This window comes from Tripterygium wilfordii, chromosome 7 (assembly GCF_013401445.1).
Source record: "Tripterygium wilfordii isolate XIE 37 chromosome 7, ASM1340144v1, whole genome shotgun sequence".
Classification (NCBI taxonomy): domain Eukaryota; kingdom Viridiplantae; phylum Streptophyta; class Magnoliopsida; order Celastrales; family Celastraceae; genus Tripterygium; species Tripterygium wilfordii.
The window spans coordinates 2,260,155-2,277,583 of record NC_052238.1 but is presented as its reverse complement, the minus strand read 5'-3'; the positions used below and the strand labels follow the sequence as shown (position 1 = coordinate 2,277,583).

Here is a 17,429-nt window from a genome sequence, read left to right as displayed (position 1 = left end):
AACATATCTTCCAATACAATCATATTAACAAAATACAAAATCTCATACATTTTTTTTGAATCAGCAAAAATAATATCATTGGAAGTGCTCTTATTACTCAAATGAGTTTTGGTTAAACTAATTTTTGAAATGACGCGCGTAATATCATAACCGACTCATGTACGTTTTACTCCAATGATCGTTTATTATGTTTAAGAATAAATATGTAGCAAGCAGCCACTTTTTTTTATTGTTATTCTTGAATCTTGGTCTCGTTTTTACCTTTTTTGGTTTAAAGCTATCCAGGCATAAAATACTAAGAAATCAATATTTTTTTTATCGTATAACATGAAAGGTAATATGGCATCCCCAATTCTCAGTGTATATTGAGTATTGACCTTTAAAATAAATATTTTATTTTGTAATTCTTCATTTGGCCAAACATGCGATATTGTTATAAAATCCACTCAAAACTCATACGGGCATATAAAGTTTTGTTTTTCTTGGGTCATCACTATTGGTTCTTAGACCCATAAAACGTGTTGATTGTGTTAAAGGAATTGAACTTTTATTTATATGTCACTCATTTGAGTTATGCCAATCCGATGTTAGATAAAGTTTTAACACTTTCAATTCCATGCAGTAACAAAATTGTTGATATGAGTCAAAATTTTAATAACCAAAGTAAGATATAACCACAGACTTTCGTATCCTCATGATCTTGGATCTTAATTCAATATTGATTAGTCAATTACATGGAGCATATATGATCTATCAACAAAAATCAAGAGACGTGCTCATAAGAAAATTGTTATAGAATATTCATAATTAAAAGGAACATTTGTGAAAAAAGAAGAAGATAGAACTACATTGGTAGAATGCCCATTGTAAAAGTAATTTATTTATGAACTAAATGAAGTCCAACGTTAATATAAAGAATATATATATATAGATATTCAATCAACATCGAGTATGATATATTGATATTCTATAAACAAATTATTTGTAATTGAAATTTATATTGTAGTTTGAACATCATATATGAGACTTTTCATATTTGACGACATGGTAAATTTATTGATGATTATAATTAAAAAAATATTGTCAACTAATTGAAAATTGTGCATTTTACATTTCTAAAAGGCACACATTAAATAGAATAACCATCCCACATATCGCTAAAGATATCTAAGCCTATACAAAAGAACAAGAGTCCAATACTCCAATTAAATAATTATCTCCATTTTATAAGCTTATAATATCTTGGCGGGATTTGCGAGACTATAAATTGTGTCACTACTTCCCGCCACTTTGCCCATATTTTACTATTAATCCCCAACGAAGCTGGTGAATAAAACAAAAAAGTGATGCCCCCTGACTTTGAACCGCGGCATCAGTCCGAGTTGAATCGTCGCTGCACTGAGTCAATTGGGATTAGGGGTTATGTTTTTTCTTTTTTTTAATTTCACGCGATAATTGAAATAATACTAAATGATTTAAAAATTTCAGGCGTTTCGTGTGAGTGCTAGAAAAGGAAGGAAAAACTAGTGTACAGCTGCACGCAATTTTTTATCGTACCATCAATCTTGCCTTTCAAAGTTCAACGGATATCAAAGGTTGCGGGTCCCAATGATACGGATAGAAATATTTCTGATAAATATTTTATTTTGGTATTTTAGGAAATCAATTGTTTGTAAATCAATTAGTATTATTTTTTTAGGAGTATAGTATCTTTTTAAGTATTTGTTTCTTGTTAGAATTGTTTAGGGTTTGACCTAGGGATGGCAACGGGTCGGGTACCCTTCCATTTATAAAATACCAAAACCGTTTTCATTTAATATACTCTATACCAAAACCGTTCCAAAACCATTTAAATTTCCAAAACCGGAACCGTTCCATAACCGTTTATCATCGGGTACCCGTTTACCATTTAGCTTTTAATTTTTTAATTTTTTATTTGAAGATTATATTAATATAAATTAATATTGAGTATGATTTATATTAATTATGGTTTTATAATTCAAATTAGTCTAATTTATAGTTTTATTAGTATGCTTCTATAAATATATACGTTTTAATATGCTTTATCATGTTATAATTTAATATCCTAGTAGTATATATTTATAGATGATTTATAATATTATTACTATAATAAATCTTTTTATTAAACGGTTCGGGTACCCTAAACCCGGCACCAAAAACCAAACCCGACCCTAAACCATGACGGGTTTGAAAACAAAAACCAAAACCATTTCCAAAACCTATAGGATCGGTTTTCTGGTTTTAAACGGACCGGTTACCCTGTGGATAGTGCTCGGATCGGTTTTTTTTGCCATCCCTAGTTTGACCAGAGTTTCGTTTAGTTTACTATTTAAGGTTGTAACTCTCATTGAGGACGGATAACTTTTGATTGAATAAAATTAAGAGACGGCTAGTCTTTTCCAATTCTTTGGTATTTGCTAGAATAAACAAAGTTTTGAAGCCTTAAATCTGGTATTCGTGTGTCGAATCAATAGATTTAAGTAGACTTGTTCCTGGTATTCTTGTGTCGAATCAACATGTCCAAGTACGTGTTCCTTCCACCACTCCGCGCTGCATCAGTTGATATCGAAGCTTTGCACGTTCCTAGTCATGCCGCCAAGGAGAAAAGTTGTTGCAAATCACGCAACTTTGGAGAAGGTGTATGCAAAAGATGATGCATATTTAGTTCAACGCTTCGTACAGTTGGAAGGTCGATTTATAAGAAAGTTGGAGTTATTTGTGCAACGGTTAGAAGCCGCGTTGCATCTTCACCAACAAACCCATCACCGAATCTGCAGAAGGCAGACGAGACCGAATCTGACGAAGTCTTTGCTAACCCTTTTTGGGGACGATGGTGCAAGAGAAATGAGACAAATCAAAAATCCTTATCCAAGACGGTGGGATGTAGGATTACCCGTCTGTGACAATTATTTGGAGATCGAGGAAGGATTGGATGCACCATCAATGCCAATCTTTAATGAAGAGGAACAATAAGTGATGGGTTTATCCAAGCCATTTTTGGAGTTCGTGGATGAACAAGGTGAGCCAATTTTTGATGTTTATCCAAATGAATCATATTTTTTGGTACAAGAAGATATAAAATAAGAATTAATAGAGGATAAATTGGACATCATGCAAGTATTAAATCCTGATAATCTTTTGGTGCCTGTTGAATTCGTTGATTTTGTTATTCCATAAATACTTGAAAAACCACATGGAGAGAACTTTTTGTTGATGTTGTTTCCAAACTTATTCAATAGTTCAAAGGTTGCGGGTCCCAATAAGAGCAGGTTTGGACCATTGGATCTACGGATTGAATTGTGATAAACTCTCCTATAATTATTAATTAGATATCAATGAAATAAGAGAAATAATAGTTGCCAATGATTGTGTAGGCTTGACGGTAAGTAGCATACTAGTCATATTTTTTCATCAAAGTTTAAAATCTTATTCGGAGACACGAGTTCACATTTAAAATTTTCATGAGTTTGTCTAATATGCATAGTTTGTGAATACATAGGTTCGATGGATTTACTCATTGCACACCTAAAGGTAATGATGGTAGGTCTCATTGTAAAAAGAAAAATAAAGAATTAATGATTGATATAAAAAATAGAACTAACTTTAATATCCAAAACCAATTGGTAAATTAAATTTTTTTATAATCTTCTAACAATATTTGTTTGTAAGTAATATCGAGTTTAAATATTATATTGTTTGAAAAAGATAATCGACCATATTTCTATTGTTAATATGATATATATAAAGGCCACTACTACAAATAAGGTTACACCCTTGATCGTAAAATATCGATTGTCTGTTAAACCTTGATAATGCAAATTGAAACAATTGGATGTCCAACTCGGACATATATGACATAATCGATCAATATAAATACTCAACCTTTGTCATATATTCCATACATGACACTAGATGGATCATTCTACAAAGTAAAGAGCAGACAAGGGGACTGTACAATTGTTTCATGGAACTGGCTGCACTGAATCACCCAAATAAAATAAAAATTTCCATTTGCGAAAATTTTAAAATAATAAAAAATTTCGCGAGCTACTTAATTTGATTAAAAATATTTACGGAAACGTTTGTATAACTCGGTCGAGTTAGAAAGGCAAACCGGAAAGAAACCAAACCGAGTCAAACAAGTGTGATTAAATTGAACTCGATCGAAGAGTAGGGAGAGGCCGTTATCTCTCCGCACAGAGACACACTTCATCAATGGCGGTCATCAAACCCTCATCAGGTACTCTCTCTAATCTCTATCGGTTACATTCCCTGACAATGTTATCGCCCTTTATTTTCGAGTAAAAGCTATATTTGCCAATTTTTTGTTGGAAATAATTGATTTCTTATGATGGTTTTATTTTATCCATTTGCTTTATAGAATCTGAACGAGTATTTCTCACCACAAGCGAAAAATCAGCATTTTGATCTGGCGATTAGGGTTTCTTATGGAGCCTATTGAATATTCCTAGGGTTCGATTTGATCTGTGATCGACTGAACTATGGAGCCTACCCAACAGAAGAGACCGAGGGGTCGACCGAGGAAACGGAAGGCTGAGGATGGCGCCACAGATGCTAAATCGAGTATCAAAACCAAGAGACGGGTGGTGGAGATGCGATGCGTGCCGCTTGTGGACCGATATGTGCTGAAAGAATTTAAGGGTAACGGTATTTATTTAGGCAAAATTACGCATTATGATACCGGATATTATAGGGTGGATTATGAGGACGGAGATTCTGAGGAGTTGGACAGTGGCGAATTGCGCGAGATCATTCTCACTGAAAATGATTTCGATGGTGATTTAAGTGCTAGGAAGAAGAAACTGGACGAACTAGTGGTGGAAAATAGTGTGAAGAGAAAGAATGATTTGGAGAAAAAGGCAGTGGAGTGGAAAAAGGATTTGGATCAGTTTGAAGCATCGGCACTGAGTGTGGCGAGTGGTGGATCAATGATTGAGAATGATGATGAGCAAGTTGAGACAGATGCTGATTCGTCTTCTGTTTCTGCTGAGGATGTAGCTTTCAGGGACTCGAGTTATGAGACTAGGGATCCTCGGATCCCACCCCCACTATTACCTCCATCTTCTGGGACCATACCTGTGCCAGAGGATTATGTTTCATATCTTTTCTCAGTATACAGTTTCTTGCGGTCTTTTAGCATCTGCCTGTTTCTGTCTCCCTTTGGATTGGCTGACTTTGTTGGGGCTCTCAATTTCCATGTTCGGAACACTTTGCTGGATGCCATTCATTTGGCTTTGATGCGTGCTTTAAAGTGCCATCTTGAAACACTCTCGTTGGATGGCTCAGATTCTGTGGCAACATGTTTGAGGTAGATATTTTATGTACATATATTTGTCTTCGTGAGTATGGAAGTAGCATTGTTTAGTTGACAGAAACATTCATCTTATGCTGGACTTTTTGCATCAACGTAATGTATAAGTTGTCATTTTGCTAAATTTATACAAAAATTTATGGCGGATCAGTTTGTGATGTGGAAGCATTATTTTTCCTTTATGGCTAAAAGAGTTGTTCGGAGGGGTAATTACTTCGATCAAAAGTTAGTTTATATTCTGTCTGGGGCACCACTGTGTCATTTACCCCCTGGCTCGAATGTACAGAGTGACAGGCATAAATCTGTACGGACATGCACATACCTGTCTGTGCATGAATGATATGGAAGTGCGCACAGAAACTGAGAGTCTGAGACGCATGTTCGGATACATGGTTATAGATAACGTGAGTTAATGCTCAGATTTGTCAATACCCTGATATGCAGGAGTGCCGATTGGAGTTTACTCGATGCATTCACTTTGCCTGTTTGTGTATATAGAAACATGCATTCCATCAGTTGCCTTTATTTTAAATTTGTGCTGGTAAAAGCTCAGATTTGTCTATACCCTTGTATGCAGGAGTGCTGATTGGAGTTTACTTGATGCATTCACTTGGCCTGTTTATTTGATCCAGTATCTTACAGTGATGCGCTACACTAAAGGTCCCGAGTGGAAAGGGTTTCATGACGATGCCTTGAAAAGGGAATATTATTCCTTACCAGTGGGCAGGAAGTTGGTGATTCTGCAAATCCTGTGTGATGATGTCTCAGAGTCTGCAGAATTCAGAGCTGAAATTGACATGCGTGAAGAAACAGAAGTTGGAATAGATGTTGATGCAGTTGCAACCAAATTTCGTGAAAATGGACCTAGAAGAGTCCATCCAAGATATGCTAAAACTTCAGCCTGCAAGGATAAAGGAAGTGAGATGAAGACTTTGTGTTATACAAAATCCTTGGTTTCCCAAGATTCTGAAACTGACGTGGTTGCTGCTGATGTTGATGTGGATAAGAATAGTGATGAATGCCGGCTTTGTGGCATGGATGGTATGTTGCTTTGTTGTGATGGTTGCCCGTCAGCGTACCATTTTAGATGTATTAATGTCGGTAAATCGTCTATACGAGAAGGGAGGTGGTATTGTCCTGAGTGCAAAATTAATCAGACTGAGCCACCTATTACAGTGGGAACATCACTTAGAGGAGCAGAAGATTTTGGCATTGATTTATATGAGCGAGTCTTCTTGGGTACCTGCGATTACTTACTTGTGTACGTTTACCTTGTCTTGTGCTTCAGTCTCCTCTCTTCTGCTTATGATTTTATTCGCTCTCTTTTTTAGGCTAACCTTTTATTTTCATTTTTCTTTCTTTGATGCGTAACGTGTGGCTCCTATAATAGTCTGAAATTTTTTATAAGCATGTCCTGCTTATTCTTGATATATTGTAGTTGATAACTGCAGACTTGGGGATTCTGTCAATGGAGAACCATTTTGCAGATACTATAACAGAAATGACATTCCAAGAGTTGTGCAAGCACTTCTTTCATCCGTTCAACATGAATCGTCTTATTCAGGGATATGCAAGGCAATTTTACAGTATTGGAGTATCCCAGAAAATGCCTTCCCTTTACTAAGAAAGGTAGAAACAATTACAGATTCAAATGTTGACGATGGAGAAGCTGTCGTGCCATTTCAATCTCAGGTCATTACAAATCATAAAGTTCCAGGCAAGGCTGAAGCTGAGAATTCAGTTAGTTTAGATGAAAGTGATAGGGATCATGTGGCTCTATCTTGCCTTGAAATCTCAGTTGGTAAAGTGAACCAAACTGAATTGGGTGGTCCCGTGTCCAATGGTGAAACAATAAGATTTCTGGATTTCGCTCCTCAGAATGTGAAAGTTCCTGATCGGATAATGACGGAGTCTGCCAAGTTGACCAATTCAGTTAGCCCGGCAGCTGACCCATCAGGTAAACTGTATCAAAGCTTGGTTGGCAGATCAAGTGCAGTAGATCTTGCTATATGCAACCCAGCTAGCAGCAGTGCCAGTTTCCTTGTCCATGCAAATAGTATGTATGTACCTGTGCAAATCTCCTCTCATGGCAAGGAAGGCGATAATTCCTGTGTTGGAAGGAATGCTAGGAATTCGTCTGAAGGTTGTTCATTTCGAGAGTTGCCTTTTAAACCTCATAGTTACACAAATCAATATATGCTAGGGGATTTTGCTGCATCTGCTGCAGCTAATCTAGCTATTATTTCATCAGAAGAAGCTAGATCTTTAGAGGCTTTAAAGTTAGGCAACGCAAGGAAAATTGCATCTGCTAACATTTCACTGCAAGTTAAAGCATTTTCTTTATCAGCCTCTCGTTTTTTCTGCCCAATTCCTGATAAGAAGCTTATGGAGTTTCCGAGGGAGAGGTGTGGTTGGTGTGAGGCATGCAAGCTTCCGCAGAATAGCAGGAGAGCATGCCTGTTAAATTCTGCAGCCTCAACCGCGACTAAAGGTGCCATGAAGTTCCTTAATGGTCCGTTCCCTATAAACAATCAAGATGGAAGTCTTTCCAGCATTGCTGCGTATATTTTGTACATGGAGGAGAGTTTATACGGTCTTATAGTTGGCCCCTTTCTGAGTGCAAGCTACAGACAACAATGGCGTAAACAAGTGGGAGAAGCGTCAACTTGCAGTGCATTGAAGATGCTTTTGGTTCAAGTAAGTACATTTTACTCTTTTTTTTTTTTGCATCTCTCTCTACTAAAGTTTCCTGATTCTTGTTGGTTCATATCCATTTTTTTTCTTTTTATAATCACTAATGAAGCTTCCCCTTCTCTTTTTTGCATGTTAACAAATATGAGGAAAGGTGTGGTCAATTGTTAGGTCAGGTTGTTGGGCCTTTTGTTTTAAGTTTTAACCAAATACTCAGATAGTATGTTGTCTGCATTGACAACAGTTTGGTAACAATATTGTCCTGCAGTCTTATAGAATGCTTAGGTTTCCTCTTCTTCTTCTTTTTTAAATTTTTATTTTTTATCTTCCTGATGCCTTTCTGCAGTACTTATTTCTCTTGCGATGTGCCTGTTTTACCATCTGATCAAATATCAGTCTATCAGACAAATTCTTAATGTTTATGCTTTGTTGATTGATCTGAAAATTCATTATATTCAGTTTTGAGTGGATGACATAATGATTTTCAAATTTGATGGGAACCTTGGATCACCTCATTGCATTTGGAACCTGTTCTTTTCCAATATTTATTGCTTAATGATGTTTCTGTTTCCTCTAGGAAGTCATTATAACTTTTAGTGTAGTATTTGTAATTTAGTGTCGTCTTATGTGCACTGTGTCATTGTTTAGGCTGACGTGATTTTTTGTTCTTCATCTGTAGCTTGAGGAGAACATCCGTGTTATTTCATTTTCTGGAGATTGGGTTAAACATGTGGATGACTGTTTGGTTGAATCTTCTGTGGACCAAAGTGCTGCTGGCACTGTGGGAACAGTGCAGAAACGTGGACCTGGTGGGAAGCGATACAGAAGGCAATCTGGCATTTCGGAAGCTGTGGTGGGTGATTGCCATGACAAAGTTTTCATTTGGTGGGAAGGGGGGAAGCTATTAAAGTCTTTGTTTCAGAAAGCACTTTTGCCTTCATCAATGGTTAAGAAAGGAGCTCGGCAAGGTAATGTATGCTTTCAGTCTCTGTTGCCTCTTTTCCTAGGAAAAGATGTTGGGATGAAGTTCTGTTGCATTCAATAATATTATAAGAGACCATAAGTTTGTGATTTTGTCCTTAATTAGGTGGTTTAAGAAAGATATCTGGTATTCAATACACCAATGGTTCAGACATTCCTAAAAGAAGCAGACGGTTGGTCTGGAGAGCTGCAGTTGAGAAGACATTTAACACATCGCAGCTTGCTTTTCAGGTTTTCACTTATCTATTTTGTTGCTGCAGTTATATCCTTTTTCTTGCTTCCTTCTCTATGAAATACTGTTACTTGTCTAGAAAGCATTTTCGAAATCATGCTTGTTTTCATATGAGTTTGAAAGAACAATTGAAATTTGCATCAGGTGAGATACTTAGACCTTCATGTTAGATGGAGTGATCTTGTTCGCCTGGAACAGAATCCTCAGGATGTAAAAGGTCCAGAGATGGAAGCCTCTGCTTTTAGAAATGCGACTATTTGCGACAAGCGGATCGTGGAGAACAAGACTACTTATGGAGTTTTTTTTGGGAATCAGAAACATCTTCCTTCGCGTGTAATGAAGAACATCATTGAAATTGAGCAAAGAGGAGATGGAAACAAGAAGTACTGGTTCCCAGAGATTTGCATTCCCTTATATTTGATCAGAGAGTATGAAGAAAGTGTTGAGAAGGTTATCTTACCTTTGGCTAAGAATCCTGTTAGTGAACTGTCAGAGGTACAGAGAAGACAGTTGAACGATTCCCGCAGGGACATATTTTACTATCTTGCATTGAAGCGAGACAAGTTGGGCAAGTGTACTTGTAACTCATGCCAGCTGGATGTTTTACTTAGGTAACTTATCTTTTAAACTAATCCAGCCAATTTTCTTTCATACTTGTTTGGACAACTTCCTTTTAGCTTAAACACTGATATGATGTGATCTACAGGAATGCGGTCAAGTGCAGTGCTTGCCAAGGTATGCAAATGGCTACGATTTTTTTTTAAAATATTTAAAAGAATTTTTTTCTTTAAATATGATGGCTAGGCGGACATGTGGGTCAATGATAGAGCTGTAAGGGTGCAACCTAGAGGTCATAGGTTCAATTCTTGAAAACAACCTCTCCCCATATTACGTGGGGTAAAATATGCGTACATCCTGCTTGTCCCTAACTCCGCCCCCTATGGGAGTCTAGTGCACGAGAGTTGTTTACCTTTTATTATGATGGCTAGTTTTCTTTCTGAGTAAATATTTGTTCTCAATATCATCATCTATACTAAAAGCAAGCACCAGTTTAAGTAGGGTTCCCACCCTCCCAACCCAAAAAAATTCCTCCCATACTTTGCTTACGTAGGCTCTTCCTTCTGAGAGTCTTAGAACTTACTCCTTGTATTCCCATTTCACTCTCACTTTATAAGATATGTGGGTATGAGGCTTGCTACTTCATGCATTTTAATCTTTTAGGGGAAGATTTCATCAAATTTTTGCCAAAATACCGTCTCCCCAAAATGGAGTCATTTGGAGGTAAGGGAAGGGAGAGTTAAGTTCTCTATAAGACTATAAGTGAAAAGCCTATTTTACCCTTGTAATAATATTTTAACACAAAAATAAGGATAAATTAGTAAATTAAACCAATTTTATTTTATTTCCTTTCTTTTATGATGGCTATCCAAACAAGAGAAATAACAAATCCTTTCCCTCATTTTTTTTATATATTAAACATGAGAGAGGGAAAAATATTCTACCTTTCATTCCCTTCCGTTCCCTTTGGTAATTAGGTTTTATTACTATTATTTTGACTTGGAACTTAAGCAAGTGGATATTATAATTTGTTTATGTTCAGTGGCGTCATTTGAAAATTATATGATTTTCTTAAATCAAATATGTACCAATCATTAGAAAAAACCAGGAAGGCAGTCATTTTTCTGTTAGTATATTCTTCAAGAAGTCTTTCTAACTTTTCCTCTTAGTTTTTCAGATGAACAAACACTTCTAACAAGATAAGAATCTTGTTTAGAAGAGTTCTAGAATTGTATTACATTTGTGCGAATTATTCTTTGATTTTGTTTTACTGTTGGTCAGGCTATTGTCATGAGCAGTGCACTCAAAGTTCAACTGTATATATGAATGAGGAAGTGGAGTTCTCGATCACCTGCTACCGGTGTTATCATCCCCTTCTTACTGCTCAAAAAGATAATAGTAGTGGATCTCCAACTAGTCCATTGTCCTTGCAAAGGCGAGAACATCATAATGTGGAAGCAGTCAACAAAAGTGCAAAGCCTAAAAGTTGCAACCAACCATTAGCATCTGCCATAACTCAAGAGAGAGATTCTGAAACGATGCAAGCAAATTCAGTTTCTAGTTTGTCGGCAAAAAGCAAAAAATGTTCTTGGGGTGTCATATGGAAAAAGAAGAACAATGAAGATGCTGGCATTGAGTTCAGGCATAAAAACATTCTTTTAAGGGGCAGTTCAGATTTGCAGACATTGAAACCTGTTTGTAATCTGTGCAAAAAACAGTATAACGCTGATGCAATGTATATTCACTGTGAAACTTGTACAAGTAAGTCTACTTTATTTTTGGTACGGCTGTTTTCTTTCTGAATGAATTAACCCCTCCCTAGGCTTTCCCTCCTGTGTAATTAAGTGTTTGTGATTATGCAGATTGGTTCCATGCTAAAGCTGTTGAACTTGAGGAGTCAAAACTTTCTGACGTGATGGGCTTCAAGTGTTGCAAGTGTCGTAGGATAAAGTCACCCAAATGTCCATATGATGATGCATCAGATGTTGAGAAGGCCGAGGGCTCTAAGCCATGCAGTAGGGTGCCAAAAGAAGAAAACATAGCAGGGAACTCCGATCCCGCCATTGCTTCTGCATTTAAAGTAGGCAAACCCACAACAAGGTTTCCTGCAGCTGAGGATTGGAAGAAAGAGTATGATCCTCTTTTCTTCTCTCTTTCAAGAGTTGAGCAAATGACAGAGCACAATTCTGGGATGGGTCCTCAGAAACTACCAGTCAGAAGACATGTGAAGCATGAGAAAGAAATCGATGGTTTCTCTGAGAATAATTCTACTCATGCTGAAGCATCCATAGTTCCTGATAGCAATCACTTAATGGATGCAAATGAAGAATTTTCTTTTGTAAAATGGGATGTTTCTAGTAACAACCTTGAAGGTGCAGTAGTGCATGTTAAGGATGAAGTTAAGTGTGAGGATATGGAGTTTGAGCCTCAGACCTACTTCACTTTCGAGGAGTTGCTCGCACCCGATGATGCTGGCCACTTGGATGAATTTGATGCTTCTGGTAATCTCTTGGAAAATGGGGAATATCAAAGTTGGGGAGTTTCACAGGATGGAGTCTATGAACAGTATGAAATGGAAGCATCCAATGGTTTTCTGCAACCTACTACTACTACAATGTGTTGCCACAGTTGTGCACAGATAGAACCAGCCCCTGATCTTTGTTGCGAGATTTGTGGTTTAGCCATTCATAGTCAATGCAACCATTGGGCTGAGTTGTCACCTTTGAACGGTGGCTGGAGGTGTGGCAACTGCCGAGAGTGGCAGTAGCTAACCAGACCTTATAGGTTTTGGCTTGCCGATTATTTCGATTTTGGATGGAGTTTGCATTGGAGGCTTTGCGGATTTGTTACTGTTGAATGGCTTACCGGTGATGAAGTTCACTGTTTAGCGAGGTTGCTCATGAAGGTAGGAAATTGTGTGATGCGAGTTCATCACTGAAGTTAAAGAAGGCCGGTAACTTTCTATGGTTGGTCCTATTGCGCAATTGCTTCATGTGTTTCTCCTGGTTCTCCATTCATTGTTACTAGTTATGGTAGTTCTAGAAGATTAAATACCAGTTAGGTATGGATAGCGCCACGAGCAGCTATGGGAATTCATCGAATTGCTTGAGGATCTTAAAACTCTCTCATTGCTATTGGAAGGTGAGCAGGTTTATTCAGTTGTTTTTATCTGATTAGAGTCACTGTACAAATCCGAAATGTACCGTAATTCTTTTGAGCAAAATTGAAGATTTTACAGTTTTACTCTCTTTGAAAAGGGCCTTTAGTTGATATTCTCCATTGTTTTCTTGTTCATCTTTTTGGCTTATAATAAGAATTATGACTTCCTTTATATTCTACTGTTACCGTAAAAAGTATGTTGGGAATATGCGTATATGTTGACCATAATGCAACAAAATATTGGCAAATTTGATAAATCAAGTCGCATGTTTCAAATCAACGAGAGATGGGCCAATGAATTGGGCCTTCGGTCCAGTAGCATTCACAGCTTACAGCCCATGCTTCCATCGCACCATTTTGGGCTTGGTCCGATGCAATTGTGTGATTCCGGAAAATTTGTGAATTTTTAGGGGTATATGTGGAAGAGATTATTCTGGCGGAGGACAAAGCTGGGAGAGAAAAAGGTTACGGCATTGTTAAGTTAGGAGGAGAGAGAACGAAAAAGGAACAAAACATTTCCATCCCGAGTCACCGTTAGGGGAAAAAAAGTAATATTTCGCTCCTGAAACTCCCTGTTCTCCGTAGTTTCTTCGTGCATGTCTGGCTCAAGCGAGAGAGTGAATCGCATCTCTTCGTTCTATTCCTTTAGAACGATCACCAGCTAAACGACACCGGTGCCTCAGTTCTGGATCAAAATCAGGTAAACGCATGAAATATCGAAAACCTTCTCTGGAAAACCCTAAATGTCAGATTGGAGCAATTATTTCGAGTTCCTGATGCTTCTTTTCATGCCGTTAAAGTATTAACGCTCTTTAATCACGCATTACGTTGTTGAAAATGGACCTTGATATCGATACTCCGGCAACTTAGATGAATATGTGAAGCGTGTTTGAGAGAACTTGCGGATTTTTCTTTTTAATGATTTTATTGGTAATGATTTGTATCGTGTGAGTGATTGATGGTTATTAGCGGTGTGGAATCTCGTATTTAGTGGTTTGGATAATTGAAATTGGATTTGTGTGTTGTTTTGGGAGTTTATAGTGTTGGAAAATGTTTGACGAAGTTGGCTTAGCTCCTGAATCCGCTGGAAAGATGTTGAAACGGCCAATTGACTAAGGGTTTTACTGCATACCATGCGAAGCCTGTGCGAAAGGTTGCTCAAAGCCTTTCACAAATTCTGATTAGTGTTGTACTTTTAAATCATTATTTTCAACCCTTCTATCCCCTCTAATTAGATCCTAACCTGCTCTAACCCATAGGATTTTATTGAGAGATAGTAGTGTATCATCGTTATTGGAATTTGTTAAATGAGTTGAAGGTTATTGCATATTACATGAATGGTATATTCACGTTAGGTTATGGTTTAATGTTATAAAAAGTGTATTGAATTGATTGATTTGCTCTTGAGTGGGTTCACGGCCACTGGTCTTGACTCTTTCCTTTGTAGGGCCTACTTAAATCCCAATGGGAGTTGTTACCTGTTTGAAATGAATACTGTTGTGTTCTTCCATATGTCTTGAGAAACAAATGGTCTCTTCCTTTACTCTTGAGAAATGTCTGTGGAACAATATTGTTAAATCAAATGGAAATATTTTGTACAAGAATCAGAGAATGGTTGAGACTACCGAAAAAGTTTGTTTATGTTGTGATCATCTAGAGAGTTCCATTGATGCTGCCATCTCCCGGATAGTCATTCGAGACTACAAATTAGATAATTGGTTTTAATGCCATTAGTTTGCCTTGTTTCTAATTTCTGCTGCACCTTCTTAATGCTTCAATAAAATTGTTTGTCATTCAAGAAAAAGAGATGCATATATCTTTTGTGATGTCACTAGGTGGTATTGCTTCTTCTTGGATAGGTCTACACATTTATGACATTGTTGAGACTCATGACTTGAAATTAATCACTGTCACCATCGTCAAGTTAGCAATGGGTTTACTCTCTCTTATTGCATGAGCGGCTGAAAGTACTTCTCAGTAAGTAGCTGAGACTGATAATATATGGTTGAGTTTACTATCTCCAATTACAGGTGACTTAGTAAGGGAATGCTTTCTCCTGCTGAAGTACTGTTTCCAGATGTGAGTGCTCAGTAGAGTAGATGGTTTTTGGATTGAGATACACTCCTTTTAACCATAGTTAACTTATTTTGGTCAAGCTTCTGCTCATAGGACTAGAGATATAACAAGTGGACATGGTCGTCAGGCTAATAGGTTGTAGTCTTGTAGACAAAGTATTGTGCAAATTATATGTAAATAATATTACCATTGACCTTGTTTATGATTTAAAGTGAAATGTGTTTGGTTACATTAAATTACTAAGATTTCTAGGTACTTAATATTTCATTTGAAATTGTTGTGCCAGTGTCTTTACAAAGTGCCTCTATATTATTTATTAAAGCTTGTTGTTTCCCATTGCTAGTCATGTCGCTTTCCAGTTCTTATCTTACCGGTCAATATTATTTTACAGACTAATTATCTTGTCAATTTAACTTACTAGTGGTTCATTATGATAGTTGAGAGTGACGAGTGCGCGTGCTAGAGGAAAGTAATCTCGGTAAAACAATGAGCGAAGGACCAAAGCTTTACACCAACAAACCCAAGAAAGCGCAGCTGAAGCAATGCCAAGTTCAACAACAAGGTAAGGGTTTCACTTCACCATCACCATCTACGGCATCTTTGTCAACACCAGCAGCGGCTGCACAATCTTCTGCAGCAGCATCATACAAGATGGGGTCTGCACCTCCGCCACCACCTCAGCCGCCAAAGGAATCTTTTGCCCGCCGTTATAAGTTCCTTTGGCCCATTCTTTTGACTGTCAATATTGCTGTTGGAGGTTACCTATTCATGAGAACCAAGAAGAAAGATACCAGTAGTGTTGAGGAAGAAGTTCCAAAAGATGTTCCTTCAAATCCAGCTGCTATGACTGCCAAAATTGCAGAGGAAACTATGCTAGCTATCAAAATGCCCACAAGGCGAGAGCCAATTCCCGAGGATCAGCAGCGTGAACTTTTCAAGTGGATGTTGGAGGAGAAGAGGAAGGTTAAACCAAAGGATCCTGAAGAAAAGAAGCATATCGATGAAGAGAAAGCAATTCTCAAACAATTTATTCGAGCCAAGTCCATTCCAAGTATCTAGTAAGACTTCCCAAAGGAATTCTGTTTGATTCTCTTTAAATCTTCAGGTATTGATGATTTCATTTCAGTTTTTTGAATATTAATTAATTTATTTTTTCAATATGTGCTCTCTTAAATACAATGCTTGAGTCATTAGAATCTGTCTGCTGCTAACCTCGTATTGATTTGAATATTTATGTTGCTAACTGGCAGGTGTTTTTGGTTACTCCATGTCGAAGTTGCAGAATGATGCAGACTTAAACCATGTCAGGTAGATGTTGCCCTGTGGATTTTTTGGTTCCTACTTGGAAATTTTTTTTTTCAAGTAGACTTAGACTATGTTTCAAGGCTTGTGATAAAGGCTCCTATTTGGAATTTTTTTTTTCTTTTAATCGTTCGACGGGGATCTGGCCGTTGAAGAGCTTGACCTCTTGAACCCTTGTCCAGGCTCGTTGGAGGGTTGAGCAAAATACAACCCAAGTTCGAGCCCGCTTATCAAAAAAAATAATAATAAATTTGTGTATATATATATACGTACACACACATATATCAAAGTATTAATCAAACCTTGTATTGGGCCTACCGCTGCCAGAGCATGTTTAAAACGACACTGGGTCAAGTAGCTCGAGCATGTTACACCAAATCAAGGTTCAGGCCGAAAGATTGAACTTGGATTTGGGTTGGGCCAGGGCCTGGGCCAGGGCCAGGGCCAGGGCCAGGGTTTAAGTTATTTTTACCAGTATCCAGATGGGCCGACCAGCCTCAAAGAATTGGGTACTGTACTCGGCCCGTCTTGCCCAAATCTAAGAATATATAAAAATAATATGGGTGCCGATATTTGTACGCAAATATGGACTCAATACACACACATTTTTTAAAAATATTTTAGTTTACCAATTTTTTCTTAAATGAAATTACTTTAAAACCTATCTACTTTTTTGCACCCATATTTTTTACTTAATACAATACAATTAAATTTAACTTGGTAACCCTAATCTTTTAGTTAAATTTTTATACGAAGTATCGTTCTCCTCTCGCCTCCTATCTTCTCTTAGTCTTCCATCTTTCTCCCAATATTGGATATTCATGGATTACAAAAACACTATTATGATAGAGAGTTCAATGTCTTTGCATAGTTACATTGAAAAAGAGAGGACACTTGTTGAAAATTATGAAAAAAAAAAACACTACAGAGAATCTCGTTGAAAACAATGAAGAGACTGATATTGGACAAAATCCCTCCAATAAAGTAAGTATATAATTTTTTTATTTTAATTGTGTTAATAAGATATTGTCGAACCCTTCCATGTTTGACGGCGGAGGACATAAGATTTATTCTCTA

General features: G+C 37.2%; 2 protein-coding genes across 3 annotated transcripts; both read left to right on the top strand.

Annotated features, from left to right (window-relative positions):
• Positions 1–4,135: 4,135 nt before the first annotated feature.
• On the top strand, positions 4,136–13,109 carry LOC120001948 (DDT domain-containing protein PTM-like). Its single transcript, XM_038850478.1, has 10 exons — positions 4,136–4,261; positions 4,403–5,350; positions 5,931–6,614; positions 6,805–8,050; positions 8,724–9,012; positions 9,132–9,256; positions 9,402–9,868; positions 9,964–9,992; positions 11,097–11,576; positions 11,678–13,109. The coding sequence occupies exons 2-10, from the start codon at positions 4,524–4,526 to the stop codon at positions 12,580–12,582; spliced, it is 5,052 nt and encodes a 1,683-aa protein (XP_038706406.1). The 5' UTR covers positions 4,136–4,261; positions 4,403–4,523; the 3' UTR covers positions 12,583–13,109.
• Positions 13,110–13,481: 372 nt separating this feature from the next.
• LOC120001646 lies at positions 13,482–16,612 on the top strand. Of its 2 annotated transcripts, none has more exons than XM_038850060.1 (3): positions 13,482–13,674; positions 15,488–16,155; positions 16,301–16,612. In XM_038850060.1, the coding sequence occupies exon 2, from the start codon at positions 15,537–15,539 to the stop codon at positions 16,107–16,109; it is 573 nt and encodes a 190-aa protein (XP_038705988.1). In that variant the 5' UTR covers positions 13,482–13,674; positions 15,488–15,536; the 3' UTR covers positions 16,110–16,155; positions 16,301–16,612. The 2 variants fall into 2 exon arrangements, with proteins under 2 accessions (XP_038705988.1, XP_038705989.1); XM_038850061.1 differs by having other exon boundaries at positions 15,472–16,155.
• The last annotated feature ends 817 nt before the right edge of the window (positions 16,613–17,429 follow it).

What these genes read in the sequence shown, in the direction of transcription:
- LOC120001948 (XM_038850478.1), top strand. Translation starts at nt 4,524, where the DNA reads ATGGAGCCTACCCAACAGAAGAGACCGAGGGGTCGACCGAGGAAACGG. An exon ending in CATCGCAGCTTGCTTTTCAG is followed by an intron (nt 9,257 to 9,401) that starts GTTTTCACTTAT and finishes AATTTGCATCAG; the next exon opens with GTGAGATACTTAGACCTTCA. An exon ending in CAAGTGCAGTGCTTGCCAAG is followed by an intron (nt 9,993 to 11,096) that starts GTATGCAAATGG and finishes ACTGTTGGTCAG; the next exon opens with GCTATTGTCATGAGCAGTGC.
- LOC120001646 (XM_038850060.1), top strand. Translation starts at nt 15,537, where the DNA reads ATGAGCGAAGGACCAAAGCTTTACACCAACAAACCCAAGAAAGCGCAG.